Source organism: Neolamprologus multifasciatus, chromosome 4, assembly GCF_963576455.1.
Source record: "Neolamprologus multifasciatus chromosome 4, fNeoMul1.2, whole genome shotgun sequence".
Taxonomy (NCBI): domain Eukaryota; kingdom Metazoa; phylum Chordata; class Actinopteri; order Cichliformes; family Cichlidae; genus Neolamprologus; species Neolamprologus multifasciatus.
This window is the reverse complement of record NC_140442.1, coordinates 11,288,259-11,314,880: the sequence shown is the minus strand read 5'-3', so window position 1 is coordinate 11,314,880 and position 26,622 is coordinate 11,288,259. Positions and strand designations below refer to the sequence as shown.

At 41.0% G+C, this 26,622-nt stretch overlaps 1 protein-coding gene across 2 annotated transcripts in view; it reads left to right on the top strand.

Moving 5' to 3' along the window:
* The first annotated feature begins 5,825 nt into the window (after positions 1–5,825).
* The window catches only part of olfm2a (olfactomedin 2a), a 47,290-nt gene continuing 26,493 nt past the window's right edge, over positions 5,826–26,622 (top strand). Inside the window, exon 1 of one of the 2 annotated variants that reach the window (XM_085157030.1) lies at positions 5,826–6,264. In XM_085157030.1, coding sequence (XP_085013156.1) covers positions 6,208–6,264 — 57 coding nt within the window. In that variant the 5' untranslated portion in view covers positions 5,826–6,207. Of the gene's footprint in view, positions 24,789–26,622 lie in introns of both variants that reach the window. The other variant, XM_085157028.1, reaches the window with a different exon arrangement.

Genomic DNA, 26,622 nt, shown 5'->3' with positions numbered 1-26,622 from the left:
GTGATGCAAGCAGAAGGGAAAAAGTGAACCTTTCCATCCCTTTCATTTCTATATTATTGGCCATAAATGTAGCAGAATCAGATGATAAAACACATCAGTGGGAGGAGAAAAGCAAAAAGAAGGAAAAAGATTACAAAAAAATAGAGTGGAATAAAAGCGCCGTCTCTGATTTCTCTGACGATTGCATTCAGGAGAAAGGTTTGTGAATCGCCACAATGGCTCTACAACATTTGCACCACTGTGAAACTGTAATTAAGTCATCAGCGACAGTTTGGAGTCTTTGACATCATAATGAGGCTGAATGTGCGCAGTTCGTGCTCTGTGGATAAGCTGCTGTAATCACTTCTATCTGCTTAATTATGTAAAACCATTTTTCTATCCTACTAATGTCTAGGTCTTTATCTCTTCCTCTCTCCCTCTCAATCTCTATCTCTGCCTCATATTTTGAAAATAATGTACAATAAAATCGTAAAAAGGCAGTAGAAAAGGACACACATCCTTGGACTTATCAACCTGAGGCACATATTTGGGTATTAATGGATGCTGGAAAATAGAGTACAGTGGATGTTGGAAGATAGAGTACAGTGGCAAATGAGTAATAGAAATAGGCACTGAAGGATTTATACTAGCTGGAGCTACTTTAAAAATGAGCACAAAGCCCTGACCACTTATTGGTGGAGGAGCTTATTGTTACCCCTCCTAAGTACTGATCAGAAGAACAGTACAGCTCAAAAGAAATGTGCATGCAATTTTCATATCGTCTTTCTTTCAAGTTCACTTGTACACATTTCCCGCTTCACACTTATGGAAGTGAAGATGTGCGCTGGCTGCTGCGGGTTATTTGCAATGAAGTAAACATCATTCTTTCTGTCCCTAATGGAGAGAACCTGACTGTACTCTTTTTTAGATAGACCCACATCAAAGCTCCCCTTCGATAGTACATCAGAGATCCCCATATCGCAGTGTACAAGCTCCACGCACACAAACACATGCTCACCCTTGAGAGTGTGGCAGTGGAGAGTGAAATCTTGTGATGCTTGGGAACTTTACAGCCAAGACAGGCTGCAAAAGGAGAAAAAACCCTAAATGCATGAAAAAACAGGAAGCTGCCACAGTTTCAATGGAGCAGAAAAAAAAAACAGCAGAGAAAAATGTCAACAACAAATAGCTGCTGGTTTCTATTGCCACAGGCGACATGGACTTTGGTTCGCTCATGTTTCTTTCCTCCCGCATTATGCATCATCTTTTCATCCAATTAAGCACAAATACAGGCAACAGAACAACTCAGAGCATCTCACTACTATTCACTCTGGGAGAAATAAAAAGCAGAGCAAAACAGAGGAAGACTTGTCAATGAAACAATGAACAACAAAAAGGATAGTACAAGATAAAACAATAGGAAGATTGCGCGCGTACATAGCTTTACTTAAGGATGGGACTCTTGGCAAACAATCCCTTTCTATGTTTGATAGGTCAGCCAGCGTCTCCTCTCATTTTTTATGTTGCTGTGAGTCTGTGCTGGGCAGCAACTCGTTGTTTTGATTCTGCAACATGAGCACACTGCCATACAGTTCTTCTAGATGGTGATTGATGACTGATTTATGGTGAGGCGCAGACAGGAGGAATGGCAAGGCCTCTTTGCAAAAAATCCAAACTGAACCTGAGCTGTCCTTGTCTTCGTTGCCTTGGTTATGATCAGGTAGTGAAGTGAAGCAGCTTAAGATGAGTGTGAAAAGCCATGTTAAATTCCATCTTCAGGCAGACACTGAAGGTTTCACACCTCTCCCTTTGGGCACTCAGCCGAGAATTGCGTCGGGCACATTGCACTCTTAACCTTCTGACTGCTTTAACTTTGCCATCATTTACGTGTTTCTCCTTATATTATTTGACATATCCTGATAAACCTAGGCTCTCTCCTAGGTTTATCAGGATATGAGAGAAAGATGAGATTTAGTAAGCTGTCATTGTTGTATTATTAATCTTTAAACATCAGGATAATAGATTTTATGACTAGATTTCCACGTTGCCCTTTTCACCAAGCCTAGACTTCTGGAACTAGGTATTTGAAAATTTCAAATTCAGATTAACGACGATTTTCCCCTAGTGAAGTGAAAAGGAAAACTCAGCAGGCAGCTGAGTGTTAGCAGTGGCAGTCTTCGGTTGCACAAAGACACTGTACTTTTGGGACTGCTGAATAAGATGTTTCATGCTGTTTAGGCATTAGAGATTCATTAGGTAGTATGAATGTGAGATGCATGCTCTAGGAAGCTGTGCACTTTGCTTTTTTGTTGTTAGATATCTGTGTTATGTTTTCTGGAATGCCAGGGTTACACTATTTGTACTATTATCAACAAGCTGATGTTGTAGTGAAGTATCTTACATTATTATTAGTGTCTGCTTATGCATTCTAAGCCAGATACTAAGAACTCCATAAACTTTACACTTTCCCACATGCCAGCTGAACATACTATATATAGACTAAAGATCTGGATACTTTGAAGGAGCACATGATCTTTCAGTTCTACTGCATAATAACTCAGCTGCAGTAGCAGCAGCAGTAACATTACAAAGATCAATGAAAACCACAAGCTCTGTTATGGGACAGACTCCAATGTCTTCTAGATGGATGGAGCCACTCATGTACTCCAACGTCACACAATCCAATTAGACTGTCTGTGTATGCCTGTGCTGCGCTCTGCAATTTAGTCGCTCCCTGGGTCCATGCACCTGTCTTAGATTCACTAGAACCACAAACAAAGCGTAGTTACTCTTTCTCTAGCGCTTCTATACCACAGTTCATTCTCAGAGTATTCCTAATATTCTTCTTGCTTTCCAATTGTTTTAAGAGAGTCAAGTCTTGGAAATTGAAAATCTATATAATAATAGGCTTGGCAACGGTGGCTCAATACAAATGGCCCCATCTGCACAGCTGTGTTTTAATGCTTAAGAATGCTTTGACAAGCAAGATGCCTGCAGGCCTTCAGACACTCTCGTGCAAACTCGTACTTGCACACACATACACCTAGGCACCAAGATGCCATGGTTGTTAAATATAGTCCTTAGGCCACTTCGAGTGTGTTCCATTATTGCAAATATTTTAGCAATGCACACACTAACTCGGAGAAAAGCACCGCAGGTAATCCTAGCTTGAACCACAAAGCATGAAATGCATTCACACAGCCAATCAACTCTATTCTGATGAAATGTTTTGATAAGCTGGTTCTCCAGTACATCAAAGACAGCTTCCTACCAGTTTGCATTGCATCCACAGAGGATGCCATGTTGAATGCCCTCCTCCCTGTCTTCATACTGTCTGGAAAATAACAACACCTAAATAGAAATTCCCCATGAAACTGACTGACAAAGTAACCTCCCTGGGCGTGGATACTGGACATCCCAACAAAAAAATACCAGACAGCTGAGATCGCAAATCAAATCTTCTCAACATTGAAGCTCCCTACAGTTGTGTATTCACCACCCCAAATTCATACTATATAAGTACAACCGCACTGTCCAAATAAGGAGAGAACTCTACTCTTACAGATACAACACCAGATCAATTGACTGTTCAGTGAACAAAACTAAGGAGCTGACTGCTGGTTTTATAGAACAAAGAAGGTAAAGACACATTTCCCTCCATGAAGATGAGGGAGAGTAGGTCAACAGCTTTGGGTTCTTGGCAATTAATATCACAGAAACCTGTTATGCTGATCACACAGTTCTTTTTAAGAAAACTAAAAATGGCTAAATCAGCTATTCTAGTTATGTGAGGTGTCTGAGCAAAGCCTAAAGGATGCTATAAGACAATATCTGGCAAGCAAAATAGAGCTATCTGTCATACCACCAAACTTTTATCACAGCCTGTATTCTCCTCAGGCTGTGAGAATACATTATTCCTTCACCACAAAAATATCACGACATTTCTTAATAATTATTTATTCATCCATGTAAATATATCTATTTGTTTTTGTCAGTAGTATGAAAGAAGTTTGTACTTAACTTACACAATTCTATATTCCATGATCACAGTCAAATTGATCCCCGAATCTTGAATAAGTCAACTAATAAGATAATCACTGAGAGTAACCATGGGATCATCATGGTTTTAGTGCTACATCTGCCTTATACAGAAACACAGAGATATTATGCCTGCTTGCCTGAGAAGACATATAGTGACTCTGGAGGTCTCATTCTTCTTTCCCTTGGCCTTTTTGGCCTGACTTGAGGATAACAAGAGAAAAATAGTGCAATTGTTTGACAAATGGGTCATGCTTTGTTTGCATTTACCCAAGAAGCAGTCCCACAATTTTCCGAATGCCCCAGGACTGCAAAGTGTGACAGGGGATGGAGATGGAGTAGAGCAACCAGGAGAAGGGATGAGTCTGTTAGTAGAGTATACAGTATTTCCTCAGTAATAACAGTGGCACCCTGGCCAATGACTTATCACCAATTTTACACACTCTGGCAATCTTGGGCTTCTCATGCTTTACTGTATGTATGAGCAAAGACAGCATCCAGAATGAAACACTAAAATACAATAACGCTGGTGAAAAGAGCATGACTGGAAGGAGGAATCATTCATGCATTCTTATGTTTGTCTTTCTCAGATATCACCATTCCCTTTTGCCCTCCTCTAGCTACTCATTTCACCTCCTTGTAGTTTTTCCTGCTGGGAAAATAGAGGGGTGTGCACTATGTCACTGAGGGCAGCAGCAGGGGTGGAGAAAGTCAACCCTCTCGCGAACCATACAGAGGCAAAATGGATAGTAGAAACAACTCATCACAGTTGATATCCTTTCTGAATTTATTTGAACTATTCTATGCTATTCTAGCTTTGGAAAACTCTGAACTGCAGCCACAGGGTTTTGTTTTCAAGAGTAATGTTTTATGGAATTAACTAGTGTGACCTTAGAGGAAAAATAAATAAGAAACACAACAACACTGCCGTATTGTGTGGATTTGACAATGACAATTATAAACAAGCATGTTTTATTCAGTAGCAATGCACCTTTCGCTTTATGTTCTGCCTTTGCAGCTTTAGCTGTTTTAGCTTTGGTCAGTCAAGAGATTCCAGAGCCACAGATGACACACTTTGCATTTACCTCAAAGACGTTTTTAAGCCAGAACATCCTTAAGAGGTTAGGACAAGATGGAAGCAGAGGCTGAAATATATACTTTTGTTTTTTATACCCAAGAAAGCATCACCATCACCACCATCACAAACACAGCCTGTCACAGCTTACATGAACACACACCAAAGAAGCTGTGTGCACACCCATTCTAATCTTCACCTGGCTCGGACAATAGGTATTAAATGAATGTCAGCAGAATCACTCAATTATCTCTTAGATAATTGAGTGGATAAAGCTTGGAGCATTCATTATTTTAATTGTAATCGGAACAATAATAATCTTTATCATTTTCCTAAACCCAAGAGAATCCCTTTGTTTTGGCATGTTGTAATTGGATATATGTCAGAGCTGAATTGATGGTATTAATGTTGATCTAACAGCCTTTCTACCTATCATTCATAATGAGCAGGAAGACATTAATGCTAAATGTCGGATTCTTAAGGTCCTATCTATCTATCTATCTATCTATCTATCTATCTATCACACACACACACACACACGCACACACACACACACACACACACACACACACACACACACACAGGTGCACAGCCAGCCTCGGCTGCATCAAAGAGTGATACTTCGTTCTCTGGACTCCTGGCACGTAGACGTGCTGCTCCTAGTGTCGGCACCTTGCAAGCACAGCAGTCACCTTCCAACCTCTGGCCCCCCACCCCCCAAGCTCCTGGCGCTCAGTCGCAGTTATTTTGCAGGACGGAGGGGACCGCTGTCTGTTCACTTTGACTCATTACAGCATCTCAGGAGTTTGCGCTCTATTTCGCTCTCTCTCTCTTTCTCTCTCTCCCCTCCTTTCTCTCCTTCTCAGAGATAGGAGGTTCAGCGTTCGCTTCCCGCAAAACTGTCTATGCTCCACAAAAGACACGCGACTGGTCGCTTTACCGAACCACATAGGGCTGCCTTGAGTCCCGGTGATGAGGCTGGTGGCGCACAGCCGATACAGCATTGAAGGAATCCCTCTGTATGTGAAGAAACCGCCCCAGTAACGATAAAAAAAAACCACGGAGGAACAGCTGCCGGAACCGGTGTCGGCTGGGACGCGAACATTTCGACAAGAATGCATCTCTTCAGTGCCATGTTCCTACTTGTGATGTTAGCTGTCATGCCCGGTGAGGTAAGGACGCATGTATGCGATGAATAAGCATTGCTCAAAAGTTCCTGAAGGACCCATTTACGAATCTCAAAATTGAAATTATACCTGTGAACCAACGCTTTGATTGGAACAACATCGCAGTTTCAAAGAAGGTAAAATATGTTAAACGACTGCGAAGACCTATTAATCCGAAAATATCGCAGTTCAGTATGCATTCTATCATGCTACTGAAACATAGGGAGAAAGTTCAAGCATAATAATAAGAAGGGCTGTAACAGTCGATGGCATATCCACGTAAACTAGAGCCCTTACACATTAAAAAAAAGAATATCGTCATGCAATTTATAGTCACTGCCTTAAGGGAATGGTAAGAATACATAAAGTACCATCTTCCTCTGACAGTATAGTAATTGATTTGTCGGCGCTCTGATGCTTTTGATGCCCTGGAGGTCGTTGTTTACAGATCTTCCTATCAACCTCTACATCAGTGACAGAGGGGTCCCGGGGCTCACCGAGAATCAGATATTGCGCTGTTTAAGCGTCACGCAAAGAAGTGTGATTTGTGGCCGTGAATGCAAGACATGAGTAATTACTATACTGTACCAAACCAGCGCCAACAAATGGTTGTAGTTGCTGGGGATGTGTGCCTGCTTGTGTGGCGTGCTCTCGTGTATGACACTCGAGAAAAGCCGTGCCCGTTTGGAAAAATGACGAGCTTTGATGTGACAGTTGTAAATTAAAGTGAAAGACGGTAATTCATTTGACCCAGAAAAGCTTTCGGCCAAGGCAAGAGCATTTGAACTTGCAGGGGTTCAGCTGGTCAACATACGTGCAGTGATGAGCATAACTCAGATGGGTAAGAAAGTGTAACGTCTACAGAGAAGCCAGCTGCAATTCTCCACATTTACTAGGATCACACAAACTAGCCAATGGTCCTTGTAGGTCAGCGCTGTTTATACCTTTAGTAACAAGCCAAGCTATATTCAGGACCGTGGACAGCGCTGTGTCGCGCCCGAGTCAATTTAGCACCGAAGACAGCGCCTCCTTATACGTTGGAGGTGAGTATCACCATTTGGCAAAGGCCATCTAGAGGCCTCAGGGTCTTGCAGATATAACACCAAAGATCAAATGACACGGAATATATGTGCATTTACAATGTCAGTGAAATACTCGACGTTAAAATGGTATGAAAAATAACAGTGAATAATATGGCCGTCACTTATGGATAATAGAATTGCATCAGCTCTCTATTACATTGTCTTTGATTGCATTTCTTTTTCAGAATGGCTCTTTAGGTATTTGCAGTAAATGTATACTGTTAAACTAATGGACTTTTCATCTCAAATATGAGCACAGCCTGTTACTCCATTTAGCTGTCGATTATCATTGTAAAATGCAGTATATTGTTGGAACTGTTCAGATTCACTAATATTTCGCATTGCATTTGCATTAGCCATACATCACTCATTTATGTTTACCAGCCGAGTAAACAATTACAATTGACCTGTAAAAGGAGTGAAAGCTGTTGTGCGTTTTCAATTTATAGGAGATGAGTAGATGTGCCGTACACCTGTTTGGTAGATTTAAAATAAATCATGTACAGCACAGCTGGTATTAGAGGAGAACTGTGTGTAACTCCTAGAGTGGTAACAACGTGCAAAACTCTCATTTATTTTCAAGCACAACCCCAGCGTGATTAAACTTCCCTGGTGCTTAATTATGGAGTAAAAACTGATATATTCTAATCCAAACCAAAAAATTTAGCCAAAATTGGAGGAAATTTGTAAATTACACAACTTTCTCTGTTCAACAAATACTCACACAGCATCACAGATGCACTTCAATAAATGGTAAACACTTGCAAATGTGATCCTGACAACGTAACTGATGATACAGTTTCATATCTCAACCTCTTCTTCAGTGGGTTTATATAGTAGCTGCCTTTGGGGGACAATTTGTTGTAAGTGTGTACATTAAATATTGAAAGGTTTGAAAGAAAATATGACACCACCCATCTTCTTAAGATTGCTTTGCAAACATAAAGTATTGATGAATTCTTGCATATGTACTGCAATGGGGATAACACTCCCTACCAGCAGAGCTCATATCCACAGTAAGCTTCAGTCACAGTTTCAACACAGGCTTTTATGAAATATTTAGACAGCTTTAATGAGACAGATGCACTTGTTCGTTCACTGCGTGTGTTTGTTAAGTGCCCATAAAGCCCAGGGGTCCTTAGTGCCACTGATATAAATGGGCACCTGTTTGACCTTGGCACAGATGCTATAATGTGCACACCAAGTGACGCATGACAGAATACAGGTGCACTCAATCAAGTGCTAGGATTTATCATACAGCAATATGTGATACTTCATGTATTGTATACTTTGTCTGTTTCATCATTAACAAGATAGGGAGTGTAATGTATTGCAGCTTGGAAAGTTACTCTAATGTAATACATTAAAAATAATGCATTATTTAATCGAAGTAAAGATGAATAATAAGGTGACTTCTTCATCAATAGATATAACTTTATTGTTACAATCAAAGACTTGAGAAGAATACTATATTCCTGCTCGACAATCAAGCTCTTTTAAAAAGCATGCAAGGGGCCTGATGGGGATGTAATGTGTATTTTGTTCCAATTAAACAAATGATTTATTTGTTTCATTTTCTAGAGCGGCACAATTACTGGTTAGTAGTGTAGTGATCGGTTCATGTACTTTCTCTCTTAGGGTTTGGGGGCAAGGAAAATTAATAAATTGATAAATAAATAAATAAATAAATACAAACACTTCTATCCCAGACGAGTGAGTGAGTGCCAGAGAAATGCCGTTATTGGTTTAAGATTCCTCACCTTGAAGCCTGCCGATAATAGTGTGGTTGAGACTGATGGAAATGAACACTTGCTTTGGTGTTTTGCCGTTGAGACACAAAGTGCATTGGGGGAGAAATCCTTGTTGTTCTCAAAGAGGGAGACAGGAGCCTGTGTAAGCAATTGGCTAGATTCTTCAGTAATTTTCTTGATCCCTTCTGTCGCCAGTGATCATGATAAACAACCAATTTCAAAATACTACCCTGTAAGGCCTTGTTAAATTTTGTTTCCTCATTCTAGTTTGGTGTGATGATTGTAGGAGGAACTTGCCCAGCCAGGGCCAATTTATAGCTGAAAGGCGAGCAGTGTAACAGAACAAGCACTTGTAAATCAGGCTGCTGTTTAAAACATCATTTGGCACAAACATTAAGTTTATTTGCATTCAGCTAATTATACAGTAGTTTAGCGATGCAGCATAAGTGTCAGAGAAACTAGATGCTTTTAGTAACACAAGTGCAAAAAACAGTAACGATAATGCTGTAAGCTGGCCTAATGTAAAGCTGTTTACAGTGCTTCTACATGTGAGGACAAAAAGGACAGAGCTTTGTTCATTCAGAGTCAGACAGGACAAAAAGCTTGGTTGGCGAATGTCCACATGAGACAGTTTTAAATAATCCACCACCCTGGCATTGACCCTTTGGAAAAAATGGCTTTGCCTGGTGCCAGCTGAATGAGAGCAAAGCTGCATGATCATAATAAAAACCCTTCCCCAGATACGAACGTGACAGAGCCATGTTAAATCTTCATCCTCGTCTCCCCACCAAAAGCCTATTACGAAAAAAAAAATTGTATGTCAGAAATATTTCTTTATAGAAATTCTCCCACTGCCATTATTATCAGAGAACCCACTAGGTAAAGGTTTATATAAATGTTGAGAAAACAGACGTGTAGCTGGATAACGTTCTAAGAATAGAGATGTGAATCCATGTTTTCCAGGAAGAAGGACACTAAGTAGCACGCTGGACAGAGTGTGCTCTGCCAAGCCGCATCATAACCTCCAACTAGAGAATTAAACAAATGAAAAGCTGCAGGAGCATGGGTGTAAATCTGCCAGCGAGAGGCAAAGACACAGCTGATAAAATCACCTTGCTGGACTAGACAGCTCCAGAGCTTGAATGAATTATTAACACTGCATGACCACACAAGCCCATGTAATTAGAAGGTCAAGCAGCAACAAAGATATATCTTCATACGCCAAGAGCATTGCATAGTATGGGTGTAGCTTACACATAACTGATGAGTCAACTGACTCACTGCTAAAAACTGTGGTTTTAAAGACATATTTTGCGTTACATGGCAACATTATGTAAGTTTACTGTAAATTTAATCTGTTTCTTGAATAAAACACCACATAATTACCTATGTGAACTAATACCTGTGTTGCCTGTGACTCAGAAGCAATCATGTTTAGCATGATGTGGGTGAGTAAGTGAGCAGGCAGGGTTATATTAGCCTCTGTGCATCCACTTTCATGCGCTCCCCATCAATATACAAAGGTGCTGCTTCACAATCAGCTACAGATAATGAGGTTGCGTTATATCTGATTCACTGCTGCTTGGAGAGATTGACTAGTATGTGCTTGTGTCATGACTGATTAGGGTAGGGCCTGAATTAGGGCACGATAATGATACCACATTGTGTGAGAGATTTGTTTTATAAAAGAGATACTGCTTAAGAAAGGGGCTGATGCACTGAGAGCTATCGAGCCTTTGTGCTGTCCACTGTTCACTCCCTCATCTTAATGTTTGATGTGCTTTCATGTAGCCTGCTGCTTAATTATCAGAGGCGTTTTTATGTGTGTGTGATTGCGTTTGCAGGGACAAATAATCTTCACAAGCACCGACACTGTATGGATTCACGACTAAGAACGGAAATCAGGACTTGAAGAGGTTCTTTTTTTTGCTGTAAGACTTTTTTAAACAAAACTTAAATTCAGTTCGACTCAGTTTCCATTGTAAGGTAAAGACCCCACAATAAAAACCCCAGCAATCAGATGACCCCACTATGAGCAAATGAGTTGTAAAATTAAAGTTGAAAGTTGGGACAGCTGTGAATGATGCCGGTTATATTTAGATCAAGTAGTACTGTGCAGGGACAGATAAAGGAAGGTTATTGTGCTTTTTGAGTCCTTAATGATGATTTACCTGCTCTTTATTATTTTGTTCACAACTCACTCCTGGGTGACTTAGGTTCTGATGATGCTGGGGAGTTTATTTGAGGTGTGTCTCAATGACAAAGTGAAATGGGTAGCTGATTTTACTACTGCGGTGCCTTGGATGAGCCTCACAGGCAGGCAGTGGTCTGCATGGTAATTGGTTAACGGGTGCACTGCTGAGTAGAGAAGCATGTGAGGTCAGTGGCCCGACTCTCAGACTAATACTGCCTCCCTGTCATGATTGCCTCCAGAGGTAGAGCTAGCATAAGCTTGGCCATACCTCTTCATACGGAATAACCTTTTAACATAGGTTATGTGTTTGTTTTGTTTTGCTTTTGCAATTGCCAAACCAAAAAATATGTTTTGTAAAACCTTCAACACACTTGGCAGACATTTAAATATTACTTGAAAAGGGGCTTGCCAGCATCAAATAGAACATTACAGTTTAGTTTCACTTTAAATGACCGCTTACTCATTCCGAGTCACAAACTGTCCACTACATTTGCTCAAGGCATGTGCGGGCCCTAAATGACCTCTATTGCTGTTTTCTGTCGTGTTGAAAATCCAGCAGCCTGCTGTCGTATAACGACCATTAGGATTCACATGGACCAAGCTGTCTGACTGGAGGACAGATTGCAATCACTATTAGAAAGCTTAGCTTTGTCATTTCTACATAAATGGTTGGTTAACCTGACATTTAACCAGCAATAACTGGATGATTAAAAAAAAAACATACAGGAGACCTAAAAAATAGCATTGCATGTATCATATTTTGAAATTATGTCCCCCTCCTTGACTCCTGATCTCTCTTCTACAGCATTTACAATGTTTGACTCATGCATAAATAATTTCTCAAAACATTCTGGCTGCTAATATAATGCATAGGATGTTATTTGTATGCTTCCTGTCGACAGAGTATAGAAGCATCGGCTTGACTGGTGGGATGAATATCATCCCTATATCGCATTCTCTAGCCCACTTTCTCTCTTTCCTTCTGTGTGAGTGTGCTCGAGGGTGCAGGACTCCCAGAGGTTTATGTCTGTGACTCTAAGCAAGAGTGACATTTCTCTGACAACACCCAGCACAGACACACACGCACCTCTACGCACACTCTTTCTTCTCGCAAATACACATTGTCTTTGTCTCCTTTTCTCTCTCGCCTTTGCGCTCCAGTTTCCAAGCATGTCAGCAATCGGATCCACAGTAGACAAAGAGCCAGGCAATCCACAGAATCGATTCAAACAAACGCGGCTAAAGCTATTAAGGCTGCTGAAGTGCATGGTCTAAGTGACAGATGCCAATTAGTGCACAGACGTGCTTGATCATTTGGTCAGTGCTGAACACACAGCTGCCTGTGATAAGGATAACAACACATGTAGCCCTAGTAACAGTCACTATGGGAGTGACCCAGTGTTTTGGGGTGTACGTGAGTGTGGGTTTGTGTGTGCCAATCGGCTCTTTTTTTATTTTAATTAATTTATTTTTTTTCATTGCAGTAGGCACCTCCTGACCAGCTCTCTGTACGACCTTGCTTTCCCCTGCTCGATGAATCTTTTATGAGCCTGGCAATGTGGGTTTCTGTGTAGAAGATTGGAATATAAATATGGCTGTTGCGCCTAGAGCTCCTCTTCCCGCTCTGATACAAAAGCTTTCATAAGACTGAGCAGATTGGGCAAGCTGCTACTTGAACGTTGCTCTTTACATTTCTTCACTTTTATTGGAAGAAACACATCAAGGAGCGTTGTGCATTCAAAAACGCCAGTCACAGATTGTGCCTCTACCTGCTCGCTCATATGATTAGGCAACATACAAACTTGTTTCTTTTAAAAGCGGTTGGTTTTCACGTCAGATTCTCAGTCGTGGATTTTGTTTTCCTTTTGAACGTCCTAGTTAATTGCTGACATTCATTGTATGAAGCAGAGAGCTGTAGCAGTAACTGACACTAAATGAGGGGTGATAAACAAGTGACAGAGTAAATGTTGGTTGAACTGCTCAAACTGTGCTATCCTTCGTCTTCTCTCTCATTTCCCTTTCATCTCTTCAGTTTTTTGTCTCTTCCTGCTTCTACTTCTCGTGATCCCTGCTACCTTTGTTCCGTCGAATCTTCTGCTCGCCGCCATGTGTGACTCTGACAGCATTGCCTCCCATGTTGAAAGCTAACTCAATTGCAGGGTGATCATTTTGGATAATGAAGGATGAGAGCTATACAGCACAGTAGAGGAGGAAGTAGAAGGCAGGAGGAACCATTTAATCGATGTGTTTTCCACGTGGCACTGTCACAGCCACTCAGTAGGGCCATTGATGAGGGAGACTCACTTTCTCTGACTGCGCCAGGGTTTAAAGGCTCCAGTCAGGGAGGCGTGGGAGCCCAGCAGCGACCAGACACTGCTGCATATCAAGCAGGCTGGCAATGCTGCTCTTTGCAGCCCCACGGTGAGCAAGGTAGAAAGGTCCTTTGATAAAGACACTACATGCCGGAGAGGGGGCGATAACAAGATGATCCAGTGGAAGGAACTCCAGCTTGCATTAAATTACGATAGCTGAGCCTAAACCCCCAGGATTTCTCCTACTCTATAAAACATACATGGACACATTAGTGCGCAGTACTGGATGTGAATCCAACATCTGGAAGTAGAGACCATGATGCAGCTAAAAACCAAAACATGAATATATATTAACCAAGAACTATGATATGCACAGGACATTGCTTTATTTTATGACACTGCTGAATGTCCTGAAATAAGTAGGGTCATGGATAACACAATGCTAGATTAGAAAGCTCAGGTTTAGATAAGCCTGTTAGAGCAAAGCAACTTCATAACAAAAATGTTTTCATCTTTTTCTTTTAAAAAAAAATGGCAGTCTCAGACACACAAAGACATCCTGCACAAAGGACAAAATGTACTTCAAATACTGAAAAGAAAGCATCCTTTCCCCCCTACTTGTCCCTTAGCAATACTCTTGGAAATGCGTATGCATATTGCATCTAAATTATATTAAATCTACTCTGTGTGTGTGTGAGTGTGTGTGTGTGTGTGTGTGTAGGAAAAAGTGTAGTTCCAAAAGCTAATCCACTATAACCGAGACCATATAGTGTGCATGCATATGTTTTTGCCACACAGACACACACACTGTAGACAGATGCTGTGAACTAAAGCTGCTGTGTTGATCAGGGTTGGTGGACAGTATCAGTACAAAGTGAAAGGATGTGAACTGAGTTTGAATTAGTGCCCAGTGGAGTAGCTGAGCAGGGCAGCATGGCTGGTAAGTGAGTGTATGATAGAAAGAGAGAGAGAGAAACTGAAAAGACAGTGAAAGACAGAGTAGAGTTACTGAAAATGAAAACTCAGATTGTGAGCAGGGACAGAAGGAGAAATAGTCAGAGGGAGCCTTACGACTGCGTCTGCAGGGTTTTTATCTCTCGCATCTTGAACGAGAAGAGAATAATAATTAGAGGCCTACCACTTTGTCATTGTGATTTTATTCCCCTCGCTGGCAACGACACTCTTTTGCAGATTGTCTTTAATTAGCTTCACATCGCTTAATCAATACGGCCATGACCATGACAAAACAATGACATGTGCATCCTGTCGCTTGGGAGGGAGAGGCACAGGAAGCAGCAGGATGGAAGGATGAGTGTTGACAGACAAGATGCGACAAGAATATGATGTAGAGTGGCATTTTTGTTGGAGGAGGGAAAAAAAGGCGCCATGCTCTGATAAAAACCTGCTCTCATGATGATTAGAGTCCACACTTGTTTGTCTACTTTTGAGTTTATGTGTGTGTGTGTGCATGTGTGTGTGTGTGTAGATGAGCTGCATGATAACTATGTCTGTATCTCGTTGCATAACAAGGTGAGAAAAGCAAGCAGGTTGAAGTACTGCTGTGTATCAGGCAGCAGTGATAGTCATGTCAAACTATGAAATGGGATATAATGCAGTATTTCTTGTTATATGGTATGAGCAGCAGAGCTAAGTGCTTTAGCCACACTAATGGTGATGTGATGAATAGGTATTCAGGAGAGGTCCCTCTCTTTACGCCTTAGTGCCTCAGGCTACCGGCCCTCTCGGCCCAGCTCTCATCTCTTACTCTTCTCAGTGAGAGTAACAGCTTGCAATGAGCTGGTGCAAGTATCTTCACAGCAGAATACATCTCACATGTCATCCACATTTTTCTACTTGGCGTGTCAGGATCAATATCTGCAGCTGCCATACTTAAAATCAGGGTTAAACTTTTCCAAACAGCCCAGAAGGAGGGTATTACGTGTGAACTGCGGGACTCCTTTCAAAGTAAAACTAACCGATTTGTGCCCATACATAGTTTGATGAATTTAGAGGTCATTTAAAATGAGGGAAAAAAAATCTAAGCATAAAGGATTTGGATTTTGGTAACTGCTTATAAGTGGAAATGATCAAGGGAATTAGAAAATGTAATTATTATTGACTGCATCTCGGAAGGGCCATCTTTATTCATAAGTTTTTCTTTTTCAAAATGACACAAACACTCAGTTGTTGTTCAGAGGTGAGTCCTTGCACGGGTGTCGTTAAAATTTAAATGAATGATTTAATCTATGAGGAGAAAAAATATCACCAGAATTCTTTTCCCTGTTATTAGAAACTCCTTTCTCTAAAGGGTAGATCTTATTTTGAATGCATTTTACCCGTGGCAATCAGCTAAAAGTCAACAATGGTTTGTCCAATGAGGATCGAGCAGTGGAGTAGAAGACTGCCATGTCCTAAAGACCACCAATGAAAGTAATTATGTTATCGATTAGCAAAGAAAGGTGGTGCTTGGTGCTGCATGGAATATTAGTGCAAAGAATGACCTTTCTCTTATCCTATCTGAATGCAGACATTCGCTCACGAGTTGCACTGCAGATCTTGCAGTGTCTTCATTGTGAAACGCAGGCTGCACAACATCTTGCATCAACAGAATTTCTGCAGACAAATCCACAAAGCTGCTTGTCTTTGTTTAGCACACAGACAAACTCACATAAATCCTGCAGTGTAATTCATATGTTTGAAGAAGAACTGACTAGAGACAGTAACATAGCAAACGCTACTACAGTTATTAGTTTACGGCTTTGTAACTGCTAAACATTACATCTGTTGCTGACAGATCCAGACTAATGTCCCATGTGGTATAGCAGAAGACGTTACAACTACTCTTTACCATCAGGGCCTATCCACCCTCCTCCCACTATCACCTTCCCACTCACTTAACTCACCCAATCTTCTCATCTCACACTTGACTAACTCCACACAATATCACCGCTTTATAATATTTGTACAAACTTCTCATTTTTGCACCGCATTGCAGTTTGCTAATATTTTCCTGTCTGTTTGTTTGTGTAATCACTGGATGGATCAGTGGCTCCTCATTTTGATGTGCAGCACAGACACTGCAGATTATAGTATATGGCTGAAATTGGCAGGGAGTTGGAGGAAGGCAAAGGAAGAACACAGGCTATTACAGGGCTGTTTATTCTAAGCCTTTTTTTTTTCAGGCTTTTTCTTCCCAACTCAAAAAAGTATAAAGTGACAAGCTAATTTGTTTATCTACAAGTTTCTGCTAACCTTTACCCTCATAATTCCATGTGGCTGCAAATGTAATATTCAGTTAGGGGCTGTTTGGGGATTTCTCTCTGCTGCACACTGGGCCTGTGTTGTAATAATGTCTCCCTAATTAAATGTTACAGCTTCTGTGAGCATTAATGACCTGAAGACAGAGGATACAAATGGAGGCTTCAATGTGAGCTCTGTCAAAGAGGTTGGACACAAGACTGCAGGCTGGTTCTGTCCCTTAATTACTAATATACGGTACATAGCTGTTAGGTTCTGGTCATTGTTTGCTCCTTGTCTATGTCAAGCATGTTTTTTTCTTTTCTTTTTTTTTAGTATGTGACTGCTGCAATCTCTCAGCAAACCAAAGTACAATTGGCAAGACCTCACCACTCCTCTCTGGTCCTGTTAGTTTCACTGTTGCAGACATGGCAGAAAACCGACAAAGATGTAAATTCATCACCTCAGGGAGCTTCAAAATACATCTTACACCCTTCTCCTTGTCTTGCTGTCTTTCTCTCTGCCTCTTATTAGCATCACAGTTTCCTATATAACCTTTTTGTCTGTTTCCAGAGTTATCTTTGGCTTACTTTCCTCTTGTGTAACCTACCACGGTGCTTAGCTAATCACTGTGATACCTTCACTTTGTGACTCGGTGACATTTGTAAACAATGACTCAGACAAAGACCAAACACAGCCACTTTGTCCACTGGCTGTCTCTTTGGTCATCTAACAAGGTACTAGATACATGCTATCTAAGAATAGCTACCAGCTCTACTGCAAACAAACATGAACAGGACATTAATGAAACAAAGCAGTTTGAAAGTAAAGTGATAAGATGGTGGAATAGCGCTTATGCTGCATGCTAAAGCAGATTTGAAAATGCTCTTCAGACTAAACAGCAAAATTGTATATAGAGATTTGTAAATGTTATGTCAATTACATGTATTTTATCAACTGAAATGTCTTAAAGTGGTTCAATATCTGAGGGCTTCTAACACTCGGAATAAGACAAGTTAAAATCTGGATGAAAAAAAATCGTATTGTAAGTTCAGTAAAGGCTGTTTTGAAGAGGCAGGTAGCTATGAGGGGCCTGTCTCAATTAGGAGGATTTCTTTGCGCTTTTGTTACCTTTCTGTTGTGAAGAAGACTTCCAAATTGCTGTCAGTAATTACTCCATTTACAGTAATAGCTTTCGCTATGTTACACAGAGAATCAGTGATTAGCTGGGAGAAAAGGTCAATATGTGGCATGGGCTCTGCTGTTGGTCTGGTGTGTGGGACATTGGTAAACAGGTCACATATCCAGAAAATGACTACAGTATTACAGTATCTGTAAGTGTCAATGCATGTCTGCACGCATCTACATATGTGTAGTGGCTCTGTGTGTGTGTCTGGGGGGGGGAGGGGGGCAATTTAACTGGGCGTATCAAGCCTCAGGAAGGGCTGCACTGAGTCACATTCAGCTGGTGATGAGGGCACGAGAAGGAGCGGAACATAGAGCCATGCTGGGCTGCAGAATGCATTGCTGCTGATTGCCACATGTAGTCCTTGTGTATTGGTTTGATCAAGGCTTTTCTTTTTCCAAGCCCAAAGCAAAATGTGGCACCCTGCTTGTGCCTGATTGAGCTATCTAAGATTCAACCAAACACATACAGTTTATCGTATCCTTCAAATACTACTGTATAAACCCCCATAGACAGTTAGGATTGTAATCAAGGAAGCAATCAGGAGCAATCAGTTCTTCTGTGAATAAATTTGAATGCATGTATCAGCAGTATATTCAGAAAGCTACCCGGTATATTATACAAGATTGTTTTTTTTTCATGTCATGTGTGCTGGCTAAAAGAGAAATACTGTCTAATTTTAGCTAAGCGCTTTTAGCCTGACGCTAATGCTGTCACGTTCCTTGTTTTATTTTACTTTAACCCGCATGGCACGTCTTAACCCTGTCACGCAAGCACCATAAAAGGGTAATGCAGAAAAATTCACAGCTCAGTGGAGAAAAAGTGCTGTTGCTCATGGAAGTGGACACAAATGTGAAAAAGCCTTGACATACACAGACAAAACTCGGCATGCATATGTGAACACACCCACACTTAAATCGAAACGTAGGAGGAACATAACAAATGGGCTGTACTGTAGCTCTCACGGGCAGTCTGTACCTAAGGTCACCTAATTGTCATCAGATTAATTAAGCTTAAAAGTTACCCTGATGCAAGTTCAAGATTAACAGACTCCCATGCAAGGTCTGTATGCAAGCATCATATATCCTGTCATTATTCATACTCATCATCGTCAGTCATCTCAGAGTGCAACAAATGCCCTACTTTATTTCTGGTGATTGTTCACTACTTGAATTATTGACCATATTCTTCAGAAAAGGGTGTGTCCTTTATGCACGCAAGTCTTGAATTGTGTATACAGTCCTCACATGGTCTCTGTCACTACTGTAAAATGTAAAACGCCAGATGAATTTCCCTAATCAGAGGCCTGCAGGAGCAATTAATAGATTAATCATTTCATGTTGCAAATACCAGTGTGTCTGTTGGCCTGAACCTTGGGGTACAACCTATTTACGGGATTTAAATAGTTGCCATGGTAATGAGGTCACACTTTGTTTAAGCTGATTTTGATCTTGATACGTTTAGAAGGAAGTGGGCCTCTGTGTCCATCAGCTAATTAATGAATTATGACTCAGAAAAATAGCCAGTATTCTTAGAGCCAGATGACCCCGCTATCGTTCAGCGCTCAGGCGGGGGCTTTATTTCTGCGAAGCCTTGCTACTTCAGTCATAACAGTTCTGCATCATGATGATAGAGGTCTGTGTAATTAGCTGAGGTGTAATTTGGTTCTGTGTTTTAGCTGTGAATCTGTAGCTGGCTGTGTATTTATCCTGGGTGACAATGTTGCTTGTGCTTGGTGCTTTCTGTTCCCTAGTATTGTAGTCTCACCCAAAGCTTGTCCCTATAGCCTCTGGGCTTTGTAGCGCTCTACTGCCACCCATGGGTGTGCACAAGTGTTTCCATTTCTGTAGTTGGAGGGCAGCTTCACCATTTGAACTGATTAAAAATGCCCTTTATATCCACACCCACAGGCAAGAGCAGAATGGCCTTTTTTTAAAGATGTTTATAATAACAACACAAGGCCATGTTGGTGTGACCGTGCTGCAAAGCTTCGCAACATGCATCCCTCCACAGTAACGTATGTATTGCCAGAACAAGAGTAAAACATCATGTGCATCTTTTCTCATTGGCCAAAAAGCAAAGAGAAACAAAAGGGAGACAGCGAGGGTTCTTAGAGGCTGTATAAAATTTACAGTGAAGAAGAACAAAAGGGAGGGACAAAAAACTGCAGACAATGACACAGCAGAGTTATGCAGAAAATTATGCTGGCCAATTATTCGAGTCAAAATGATATGGAATGGAATGGCAGAGAAAATTAATCAAAAAGGATTAAATTAATACAGGTTAAATGGCTGACTTCCTCTCTGGCTAATATTTAATAAAAGCTTGTTCCGCCAACAGACTTTGTGATTAGACAGTTGATTGGCAGAGGCTGGAATTCTTTGAAGTATAACAGATTGTCCTCATCACCCATTTTGCCATCATTTATTTAGTCCATCTAGTCACAAAAGATGGCATATGACCCATAGTCTGTGAAAAGAATTTTAAAGAGCTCAGTGGAAACATGATCTATACAGCAACAGCTAAAGCACCACTTATCAGCAGCGGACTTTGATTGAGTGATGCTTCAAAATGCAAGATAAATGTGCAAAAGTCAAACGTCGGAGAAAAGATGTGAGGCTGGATCTTAGATGAGCCTCCTTCAATATTGTTAAACAGCACAATTAGCAGGCACGGAATCAATGTGGTTTTGTTACTGGCACTAAAAAAATCAAACTGAAGAATACATAATTGTGTACACTGCTAGTGGAAAATAGAGGGCTAAGAAAACTCCTCCCATGTGAAACTTGATGCCTTTTTATTCAGCCATAATCTTTCATTTAAAAAAATATGTTCCTTAGAATGAATCATTTCTCTGTTTGAGGTTATGTATATCAAATCTACTTCAGTCGTACCATTCTGCACACCACAGCAGCCATCACAATAACCTTACAGGACCACACTATTTTATGGCTAGTTTGACCTGTTTGGACTATTACGTCTGAGAACATTATATGACAATGTCTGGGGCTCTGTTTAATTGCTGGAGCAGTACATAACTAGTACAGAGTACTTCATGGCTGCTGACTGTAGATGGTTATATCAAAACTCTGGTCATTTTATTTAATTGAGCATAGCAATAGTTCAGGCAGGCCATTAAATCCAGCTCAGCCATAGACCTGTGTCAGCCTACACCAGCTGAAGGCTCACTTGATACCCTTCTACTCATCTAATTGGCAAATCTCAGAAAGGACATGGTCTTTAGGTTGCTTTAGCCTTCTCACCATTACTATGCATTTGCAGGCCGCTCTGCAGCCCACCCACCACCACAGCTCCACCTTTTATGGCCTATCTGACGTACCTAATGCCACATTTCTCATTCTGCTGGTTCCAGAAGAGAGCCATGCTGCCAAATATAAATAACAGCTGATGGAAATAACAGTTTTCTTTGAACTGACCTAAAAGATACCAATTTTGTTTATTTTGAGATCTGAAAATAGAAAGTTCAGAGCTTGATTGAGCTTGATGCAAAAATGCGTCTGTGATTTAAAAAAAAGACAAATTATAACTACTTTTATCTGTGTATGTCCTTTTATGTTTTGAGAAAGCACGTTTGAATTTTGAGTATGCCATAGTGGAAAAACTGAAGCTGTATTGCCTTATTTTCATTCACAGGAGGGGATAAGAGTTTGTTTTTACTTTAGATTGGCACAATGCCAGTCTTTCTGATGATGGAAATTGTTGAGTAGGGGCTAGAACAGCAATCTGTCAAAACATCCTTGGAAGTGTAGAGTAATGTGTGTGTTTTTACTTTCTCAGCATTTTCTGTGCTATCTTGCTATTGCATAATGCATTATTGAACTCTTATTCAGCAGCCAAACTGCACAAATTGGAGCCACACAAAAAGAAAACAAAAAGAAAACAAACAAAAAAAAAAAAAACAAGCAAAAAACAAAATAAGAACAAAACAAATAAATTGATTTTTTCTTCAAATCAAAGTGAAATATATTTTACTTCTGCTAGTTGCCACATCTGCACATTGAATGTTTGATCTCTATATCTATATCTATATTAAGCATCATCCTAAATTTCCTTTTCGCTCAGGCATCTTTCTTTGTTACCAGCTTTTCTTTGAGAAACCTGAGAAGATTGGCTCATTTGATTACGGAATAAAGACTCAGAGATGTCTGTATCTATGCTTAAATCTTTGCTGCCACCCTGTGAATATGATCAATACTGCATGCTTTACAGATGATGTGTTCAAGGAAGCAAACAGTAAGGGAATTTGTAAAATATTGCTTCCCTCAACCTCCATATGTGAACAAAACTTTCTGAAATAAAATTAAACTAATCAAAAAATACTCAGCTCTAAAAAATATAATTACATTAGAGACCTGTATATGCACATTATAATCCAGAGATAAATATACAGATATAACTGGTTTGTTAGAAAACATAAAAGAAGAAAACTGTTATATTATTAATTTAATAATGAAAGATGAATACAAGAGTATATTTTTAAAATGCCCGTGGGCTCCATTAGAATAACCTTTTTAAGAAACAGGTGAAAGCATGTATGTGTATGTGCGCGCGGTCACGTGTGCTATCAATGCGTGCGTGTGCTATCATGCACATTACATTTTACCTTTCTCACTAAAACCTCTGTTAGACATGGAAAAGTGTGACTGCCACATTCACCCTCATATCTCCTTGAAGAATTTTCATAAGGTGACAGCTACCTGCCATCAAATTCCGTGTTGCTCAATAACAGCCACAGGCAGTGGCCATCACCTGCTGTATGTTGACGGTTCTTGTTTACAATTCCACTGGCTACCACAAGGGGTCAGTGTTGCCACATGTAGGGCACAAACAAGCACGACTTAGGCAATAGCAGGTGAGCTGAGGATGGCTGACGTGTTTTGGATGGGGCTCAGAAAGCTGTCTCTTCTGATTATCACTTCACTGTACACCCCACACAGAAGAGCCCATATCATTCACCCAATGTGACTGTTTGAGAAAGGGAGCCCAGCCATGGCAGACAAAATGAATAAGTCAGCAGACCAGGAAGAAGGCAAGAAAAGGGGATGACCTGGCCGTTTTGCCTGAGCAAGCCATTCTGTCATCATTTGGGGCATAAAATGACACGGCCAGTCGTCAAATAACTTTCCAGTAATTGCTGTGAGCAGAGGCTTCAAGGAGAAATTTGAGACATGGTTCAATTTTCATACCGCTCCATCTGGTCCATTGTAGAGGTGAGCGGAAAATTCAAGCAGCTATGATCTCAAAGACAAAATATTTCCACGAAATCGGTCTAGACTTCAGAACATGCTGGATGTCTGGCCTGACACAGGCTCAAACCAGACTTTCACCAGGGGAAATGACAGTAAAATGAGACAGAAACAGTTGGTGAGCTATCTGATACTGATTTACCTTTAGTTTGATCACGACAATAAAACTCTGCTACTTGAAAAGTAATCTAAGCATCATTTTTTCAGCAGGTCATCTCACAGCACCAGGAGGAGTAACAAAATGCAGGTTTATCATAACTTTAAGCCAAAATTCCAAGTTGAAAAAAAAGCAGTCCTCTTGCAAATGTTTGCAATTACACGACGTAGCATCAGAGTAAATTAACACAGTGAGCGTCAAGAAGTTAGTGTCATTTGATACGTTTCTTATCACTCCGACATTGATTCTTTAAAAGTACAAGCTACAGGCTAATTTAGGATATGTCATGAAGCAGAATGAAAGATGAGCTGTCAGAAGCAGCCGTGGGTTGGAGCACCTGCATCTCTCCCACATCATGTCTCCCACTTTGCCAAACCACCTGCCCATATTCACTGATGAGCCCCTAGAAACCTTTTAATCTAAACACCCACCGGTCTACATTCTCAGTCCTGTCTTTAGTACAAACACGATGATGAAACTGCAGGATGGTCTCCTGTGCCTAGCATTGCACTCAGTTGCCCTGGGCATTCACATGTCACTTAACATAGAGCACAGATCAGTCCTGTGAAATCAGTCTCAGATCTCTCTGCTTAAGAAATAAGTGCACGCACGCACACATCAAGATGTGAGTCATAAAAGCACAGGCAAATGTCAGCGAACGAGAGGGGAAGGAAAAAGAATGGATACATGCATGCAAAACAGGGCTGGAAAGAACAGAGGAAGGGCTGATTGGGAGGGGATGAGACGGAGAGGCAGCCAATGCGCAGCTCTGCATCTTGAGGAAGAGAGGAGGGGAGAGAGAGGGAGAGAGCTAAGAGGAGAGTAAGGAAGTGAGAGAGGTGGAAAGAGAGGGAGAGAGAGATGAGAGCGAGAATGTGGGGGAGGGAGGGAGAGGGTGAAGCTAAGGCAGTCACTCTGAGAGGGAAGGCTCCAGTGTGGTGCTTTTGGATGTGAGCTGCTCTCCTCTAACCAGCCTCTGCTCATCCCTTTGACTGAGACAGTGGTGTGTGGGTCCAGTAATTGTGCTGTACCAGCTGTGGGGGGTGCTGCTGCTGCTCAGGCTCAGGCACAAGCTGACTGGCTGGTTCCCTGGCTAGGCTGTCTGAGGCAGAGTGGGGTTGACTGGAGCTGAGGTCTAGGGAAGGGCAGGGCAGGGCTGGCTGTTGGGCCATTTGTGCCAGGGCCCCACAGGAAGCAAACATGAGCGTTCCTATGCTAAAGATCGGGGCAGTTCTCAGCACCATGGCCATGGTGACCAACTGGATGTCTCAGACTCTGCCCTCTCTGGTGGGACTCAACGGAACCACCATCTCCAGAGGGGGCACATCAGAAAGGATTGTCAGCGTGCGTATTAATTCTTTTTGCTTATTTGCAAGTGCGTGTGCAGTGTTTTTGTTTGAGCATGCTGTTGTGAATGTGAGAAAGAAAGCGAGAATGTGACAGATTAAAGAGAGTGACACAGCAGCAGACAGAGGAAGAAAGTGAAGAAGCAGAGGAGAGGTTTCAGAGAGATGTGTGAAGACGCGAGTAAGAATAAAAGAGCCCACGTTGTGTTAACATAGAGACGATGGAGACAGATACGCATGTGAGAACAATGTTTCAGTGAAGCATGAATGATGCATATGTTTGTGGGAGAGTCATAAGTATAAGGATGCAGAATTGTTGGCTTGTGATTGTGAGTGATGGTGAGTGGCGGACAGTCCAAGTGTGGATGTTTGCAGGAGACCATATGTTTTTGCCAGGGTGACAGGAGGTAGAGAGCTGTCCTGACTGATGCTCAGGCTGATCCTATCTGTCAGTCACCTCCAGGGTGGGAAGGAGGTGATGAGGAACACCGAGAGGTTAATACAGTTTTACAGCTTTGAGTATGTCTTATTCCTCCCTTGCTATGTCTATCTTTAAGCATTTTAGATCATCTTATCTCCTCAAATTAAACACTGGCCTCATCCTGAAAGGTCATAAGGGCAATTAAGGTGTTTTATAAATAAAACAGCAGTTTATTTATTTATTTTGAATATTTTTTTAGTGGTTAATGCTTGCATAATGTTGTACTCTCTTTCTCATGAGGTAACACAGACAATGAGACAGACAGGGAACAAACAAAAAACAGAAAGAAAGAAATGAACGTAATATTTTCCGGATCATCTGCAGTAAGTGATCGCTTTTCCTCTATCCCGAGTGTCTTTCTATGGCAGCTTACCCATTAAGTAAATGTTCTGGTCTGTTCAAAAAGACAGAATGAAATTGAAAGTCCCAAGAGGTCTGTGACCATCTGGATGTGTGGTTTCGCATGCATGTTTGTGCATGACAGTGTTTGCGTGTTCAGACATGTACACACGGAATGTTTAGACATTCTTGTCTCAGGGGTGAAGGTCCATCTGTGGTAAGAAGAGTTTTAGGATGTAAAGTGGCTTGTTAGAACATAAATCTACCACTTTATGTCTCCCTAATGTAGCAGTGGTGTGCCAGTGGAAATGTTTCCCCTTTAAAGAACACAGTAATATCTTTTTTTGAAAATGTCAAGCACCTGGCAAATTGCTTCAAACTGTTAATCTTTCAAACAACTTGCGCATATGTCGGGTAATTTAGAGCAGAACTCAAGGTAAGAAATGTTTGGATTATAAGTCTTTTATATTATTCTATTATTCCAGTTTTCCTCAGAGGTTATGGCTTAGTTAATCGCTGATTTCTTTTCTATACCAACTCATTCTGCTCAGGATCAGATGGGATAAAAATAAACATCGCCATGTTTATTTTCAATAAACTCTTTTCAAACAAGATTTGAGATCAGAAGCTTAATCATTTGCATTTCAAAAGACTGGATACAATAAAATACAATAAATAGTCATGAGTGGATATTTTCTTTGAGGCAGCCCTAATTCACTGCCAAAGGAGGAAAAATGTTGCTACTGAAGTTCATTTCATCAAAGTTTTAACAAAACTGATGAGCCCGTTTGATGGTGCCACAAATTATTACTGCGTAACAGTCTGTTGTGATGGGAAATGTCTTCTCTTTGAGACAGGGATAATCTCCGCTCATAAACAATGGCAGCAAATAAAACTTTAACGTAAAACTTTGCCTCAAAGTCCCGTCACTATTAATGAGACTTTTGCCTGTGATGATCTTAGAAGCAGTCATGACTCACAAATTGTTTAGAGCTTGAATCAAAGACAATCT